Source organism: Azolla caroliniana, unplaced genomic scaffold (assembly GCF_043228905.1).
Source record: "Azolla caroliniana isolate FFs.n. ecotype wild unplaced genomic scaffold, voAzoCaro1.0.p SCAF_299, whole genome shotgun sequence".
Taxonomy (NCBI): Eukaryota; Viridiplantae; Streptophyta; class Polypodiopsida; order Salviniales; family Salviniaceae; genus Azolla; species Azolla caroliniana.
The window spans coordinates 1-6,675 of record NW_028230734.1 but is presented as its reverse complement, the minus strand read 5'-3'; the positions used below and the strand labels follow the sequence as shown (position 1 = coordinate 6,675).

The following is a 6,675-nucleotide window of genomic DNA, read 5'->3' as shown; positions in this document are numbered from 1 at the left end:
TCAAAATGTGGTGTTAGTAATGTCAGCTTATTGTGGAAGTAAATGAAAAAGACTATTTTGGTTCTCAATTGAGTCAAGACGTTCTTTCTGTACATCATGTTTTCTGTATTAGAATATTCATAATGTGATTGATGATTTTGGCTACAACAGAATACGTAACAGAAATGTGTTTAAGACACATGGGTGGAAGGAGGTTCAGAGACGAAAGGATTCGCGCAATGCAAAAACCTCTCCATATCAAATACTCACTAAGCACACATCTGTAGTACACAAAACCATAGCTTTTTTGAGTACTAACTACACCATCAACAATGATACTGATCATTCTCTTCTTTTCTGTGAAATGTTTGTTCATCTTTCAAATATTTACCTAAAAAAGGGGGAAAAGAATTGGTTAATGCCTTTTTTTAAATCCTTAATTTTAATACCTGTGAAAGCTTCAGAGAGAATAAACAAAGCTGATAGATCTTTTAAAATATGAATATTAAGAATGAGATGATATGTTTGTATTACTAGATTATTTCAGACTATAAATAAATGTCCTAAAATGTAGTAGGAAGTACACGTCGAAGAGAATAAATAAAGCTGATAGATCTTTGCAAATATGAAAATTAAGAATGAGATGATACCCATGTAAGTAGGCTTCCGAGAGAAAGAAAGAAAGAAAGATATATTAATGTCTTCTAAGAAAGAATAAATAAAGCTGATAGATCTTTGCAAATATGAAAATTAAGAATGAGATGATACCCAAGAAAGTCGGCTTCGGGGAGAATAAATAACGCTGATAGATCTTTGAGCATATGAAAATTAAGAATGAGATGATATGTTTGTCTTACTAGATTATTTCAGAATGTAAATAAAGATGTACTAAAATGTAGTGCGCGGCACCACCTCTTACTCAAGTGAGCTTTTCGTAGCAGTCTCCAATACGATGTCCAAGTTTACCACACCTCAAGCATTTCACCTCACTTGAACTACAAATACATAAGCATCAAAAACATATTTAGAGAAAACACTGTCTTTTCCAACAGCCCCACCAGTTCAATGTAATCAATTATCGCTTATAGATTCATGAGCTTCATCTCATTAAAATTCTTAAGTTTTAAGTATTGATACATAAACTCGATGCTGCTAGTGGTAGAGCATGCATTTTTTACAATTTTTTGGAAGTGGGTTCTAAGTTAAGTCTTCGGCTATAGGTCTGATGTGATGTTCAGTATAGAAAATTTCAAGTTTGAAATTATGCACATTAAAAGTTTCTCATAAGATTTCCTTTTCATACCCAAGGGTTAAACACAATATCATTGCCTTATAAAAGACAAATGCCAAAGGAATGACAATATTTCTTATTTCCTGATGGTTCAGATGTTGTACGCAAAAGAAAACACTACCATAGGCAAAAAAAAGATAGCATTTGCCTTCCAAGTAACAATCTTAAAAAAATGAAGAGGATTTCTCACCTTCTATTTCAGAAAATGACTTGCAAGGAAGAAAAATAAGATTCTGTAGGAAGAATTACGACAGATTAAAATTACCTGGTTCCAAAGGTACTACCAAAAGACCCAAAACTACTGCCAACAGAACCACTGTAGCCAGACGAGGGTGTGCTACTGCTATCCGAAGATCTGATATCATTGGAAGAAAAACACATCAATAAAGTCATGCGGCTCCAGAATAAACAGCACAAGACATGAGAAATGCAAAGGTCTCATAAGTATGACCTGTTGGACCAATTATTCACACCACTGCTACCAGTACTGGACCAGTTATTGTTGGTGCCACTACCACTAGATCTGTTTGACCAACTGCTGCCAACTGAGCTCGGTCTGCTAGAGAAATCACTTCCGCTAGATCCTTGGAACCTGTTGGAACTAGAATAACCACCACCTCCTCCAGAATAACCGCCGCCACCTCCAGAATAACTGCCACCACCACCAGAATAACCACCGCCGCCTCCACCAGAATAACCGCCGCTTCCTCCAGAATAACCGCCTCCTCCACCAGAATAACCACCTCCTCCACCAGAATAACCACCACCTCCTCCAGAATAACTGCCACCTCCTCCAGAATAACCACCGCCTGACCCAAAGCGGCTACCAAGAGGTCTAGGTGAAAAGCTTCTGCCATATCCCCCACCTCCAAATGTGTCTTCTACAATCCTAGGAAGCTGTTGAAATCACAACTCACAGATTATCTACATCATAATAAATTACAAGAAAAAGCAGATGGAAATCAAATTATTTGAAGAGGCTTGAACGTTCCAACTATAAGACTCACTATACAATTTTTGTGCACACAGAAGGAATAAAGCTAGCATTGCACTTTGGTTTTTAGCATTTTCCTTCATCAGCTTAGCAGCTTAGAATGAAGTGGTGAAATATGGTTCGAATAACACATCTCCTCAGCCTAAGTTTAATGTATGGAGAGCTATGCTATATATCAACTCAACAAATGCACGACGTGTTCATAGAAAATGAATGAATTAATTAGAATAAGTAAAACCTTTTTGGGTGCCTCAAGTACTTCTCCTGTTGTGATGGTCATTGATAGCAAGGTCTTTGCCAGCTGCTCTGGTAGATCAAAAACTGCTCCTTGTACCTGCCAAAACAGAGTAACTGATTAATTTTATGCAAAAACAAAGAACAGCATCTTACAAAACATCTTCAGCAAAAGCTAGAGCATGACTCTCAAATATAGCTCATGAGAGAAAGGAAAGAAGGAAACAAACCCCTATTTCATTTAGCATACGGATCTTGCCGATGCTGCTTGCTGCAGATGGAAGAATGCTTCTTATAAATTGGGTCACTGCATCTGATCCAGTTATAGGTAGTCCTCCTGGTCGAGTTACTTTTAAGGTCATGAACCCCTTGGTCATAATAGAACAAGAAGTTGAATTAAGGTTCTCGTTTTACTATTACAAATCACATGACTAGGATATGGAGAAGACAATAGAGAAACCACCAACCTGTTCATAAGAAATAAGGGATCGTGATGTAGGAAGCTGAGTACAACCACATACATGTGCAATAGCTGCAGCTAGTGCTCCAGGGCCATGATCTAGCATCAACTTTTCAGCAGTTGGAAGAAACACATTCCGTAGATCCATTGAAATGCTCTCAATTTTTTCAACTGCCTGATGTGCTGAAGATCTTATAACATCTTCCAGAGTGGGAGGCTCAATGTTTTCAAATTTACAACCTAGCTCTCGTTCAAGGTTATCAATTGTTCTTCTTTGTTGCTCCATGTACATAAGAATTGCAGTACCCTTTTTGCCAGCTCTACCAGTACGCCCCGAGCGATGAACAAACGTTTCCGTGTCATTAGCAGCCTCATAATGAATAACCTATAGAGAAAATATATTATTCAAATATTTATGAATGAAAAAAAATCTCTTTGCACCCCATTAGACATGGATAGACTGAAAAATGAAATAAGTTTGCTAGAAGACATACCAGATCTACATTAGAAATGTCAAGGCCGCGGGCAGCAACATCAGTTGCAACCAAAACATTGAGACGTCCATCTCGAAATGATTTGAGTGTCTTCTCCCGTTGATGTTGGGAAATGTCCCCATGCAAAGCTTCAGATCCCAGCTTTTGTCCGAGGAAAGAAGAAATATCATCAGCCTCTCTTTTGGTTTGTGTGAAAACAATGGACTTGCACCCTTTTCCATAGACCTGCCTCAAGCCCACAATAGCATAAAGTTCACCAATAAATAATAATAGAAGGGATATCTTCTTATTCTCATAAGGTATAGTTCTGAATTTACCGTTATCAGATCACTTAACATCGGTCTTCTTGTTGCCATCGAAGTAGAAATGGAAAGAAGTTTAATGCCCTCTGCTATCTTATCATCATTATCACCGACCTATTAGAATGTAGATTAAATATCATCAGAATCAAATTGTTGCTTAGTTTTTTATTTTGGGGTAATGCTAACATGGCCATAAAAGCCCCAAATTTGAAACTCATACAATATAAGTTGCAGCCAAATATCCTCAGAAACCAACATAGATATTATCATCATTGTATGAATCATGATTCCTGTTATTTACCAGATCCACGATTATATGATTCTTTAAGTATTTCCCTGCTAGTTTCTTAACCCATTCAGGCATGGTCGCCGAAAACAACAAACACTGCTTCTGAGATGGAAGGTGTTGCAAGATCTTCTCAACATCCTCTTCAAATCCCACAGCCAACATCCTATCAGCTTCATCTAACACAAAATATTTCACTTCACCAAGCTTCAGGGCACCCCTATTAAGAAGATCGATAACTCGACCAGGTGTTCCCACCAAAATATCAACTCCACTCTGTATTTGGCGAACTTGTGCATCTATGGAAACTCCTCCATATGCACACAAGACTTCAGTGGTGGGTGACGACTCTTTCAGTTCATTCTCGACTTGCTTTGCTAGCTCTCTTGTAGGTGCTAACACCACAGCTAGAGGTGATCTTCCATATCCCCTGTCAAATCATCATCATGGTCTACATTATCATGTTAATGTATGAAGTGTTTTAAAGAGTGAATTTTTAATATTGAGAGACTAATGAACACTAGTTTATCATTGCTGAACCTGATCCTTTTCTCTTGCTCTGTGATTGTCCTATCAAGGATAGGAATCCCAAATGCCAATGTCTTTCCAGTTCCAGTTTTAGCTCGAGCAATTAAATCTTGTCCCTTCAATGCTGGTTCTAATACAGCCCTCTGAAAATGAGAAGGGAATAATTCAGAGTTTGAGAATAAATCATTTAAGGAAATTTGCACTACAACACTACTCGAATTCCCAGCTAAATGAGCTGGATTTGAAATGTATCTGAATAGAACTTATGAAACATATTAAACCAAACCTAAGCTGAGGCATTTCACTATAGACAACATAAAAGAACATTAGCAAAGATCACACATTGATGGAGAATCAAGGCTACGAATTGGCACAAGTAACAAGACATATTTTAAAGTCGAAGTAGGCATTTGCTGAACTTATAAGCTTATGCTTTGTAACATCGAGATTGTGGGCTCAATTCTGAAGAGATTAGTTCAGTTTATTGTAAATAGACTTTACTCCTAAAAATATAGAGGTACAAAATCATTTATCACAATCCAGGATTGAAAACAATAACATTGCCTTTACTTAGCCAAAGCTAACAAATGCTACTTACAATCTGAACTAAGATAAGACGAATCAAACAGGTTTGATGCCATGTTTGATTAAATTGGATTACACCAAAATCGGCCTTAAATTTAGGAAAGTTAAGGAACTGACTACCTTTAAATTATGAGCTTCCTATTGAATAACAAACTTCAAACGTTGAGACATACATTAAATTATGTCAACAAGATGAAATTAATGGATATTATTTTTCTAAACCTTGTTTGTGAGCAAACAATGATATTACATATCCATAATGTGAAAGAATTGGCTTTATATATCCATTATATATAGCAATCACAAATAAAAATGTCAAAATATATTTCATAGATGGTAAAACTTAATCTTTAATATCTTAAAAGTGTTGGCTCAAGTCTAGAGTGATGTTTCTAATTCTCTAATATTTTCTTCCATTAACTTTACTTTGGCACCTTACACTAACAACGTTACATACATATTTCTCCTTAGAAATGTGGCTGTATAAATCAATTTCAAGAAACCCAACAGGGTGGAGAAAGTAAGCAATGGTAACAAATAGATATATTAGAACAGTATTATTACATGATCATATAAATGCAAAGTTCTTCCTTCTTCAGTAAACTCTGTTAAGATAAGGCCAAAATCTAATTTAGGAAAAGAAAAATAAGAATTTAATGTAGGAGAGGCAAAACAAAAACAATCAACTGAATGTAAGAAAGTAGAAAACAATGCAACAAAAGGAAACGATAAGAACCCAATGTAAGCAAGAAACGCAACAAATAATCAATGATACAAAAGAAAAAGTCCAATGTGAGCTAAATTCTGTTAAAAGGAATTGGAAAACCTAATTTATATGAAAAGCAGCTACACCGGTTCAAGAAAAAATGTATCCAATATAAGAAAAGCATGAAAAACGTGTAAGGAAAGAAAATAATAAAAACAATTTCAGAAAGTGCATATAGAAAAAACAATGTAATGAAAGCAAATAAATAAATACCAAAAAATCTGATTGTAGACCTAGAACCCAAGGCAGTTGAGAAAAACAACAAAAAACTAATGTAAGGAAAGCAAATAAATACCAAGTTCAGAAAACGTGGAAAAAATCTGATTTTAGAGCAAGAACCCAATGCAAGTAAGAACAACAACAAAAAACCAATGTGAGGAAAGCAAATAAATACCAATTTCAGAAAACGTGGAAACAAAATCTGATTTTACTGCAAGTAAGAACAACGAAAAACTAATGTAAGGAAAGTAAATAGACACCAAATTCAGAAAACGTGGAAAATATCTTATTTTAGAGCAAGAACCCAATGTAAGTCAGAAACCAACGTAACAAAAGCAAGCAACAAGAACTCAACGTAAGTCAAAAAAAAAAAAAACTAAAACCAGAGTAGTCAGAAAATTCAAAAAAATGCAGAAAAACACGTTTTGCCCAAAGGAAACCACTAATAGTAGAGCAAGAACACACTGTAAATCAGAAAAGCAAAAAAGAAAACAATGCAGTATACGAGAAAAAACACAATGCAGAATATATATATAT

The 6,675-nt window shown here is 35.6% G+C and overlaps 1 protein-coding gene across 1 annotated transcript; it reads right to left on the bottom strand.

The window, feature by feature from the left end:
• LOC147848608 (DEAD-box ATP-dependent RNA helicase 3A, chloroplastic-like) lies at positions 1 to 4,820 on the bottom strand (the record flags this gene model as incomplete). Its single annotated transcript, XM_087338314.1, has 11 exons — positions 1 to 370; positions 889 to 974; positions 1,536 to 1,625; positions 1,722 to 2,167; positions 2,503 to 2,598; positions 2,729 to 2,866; positions 2,966 to 3,343; positions 3,453 to 3,677; positions 3,770 to 3,868; positions 4,056 to 4,470; positions 4,581 to 4,820. Coding segments are annotated over 10 exons (2,203 nt in total), but the record flags the coding sequence as incomplete, so codon positions are not given.
• Positions 4,821 to 6,675: the final 1,855 nt, after the last annotated feature.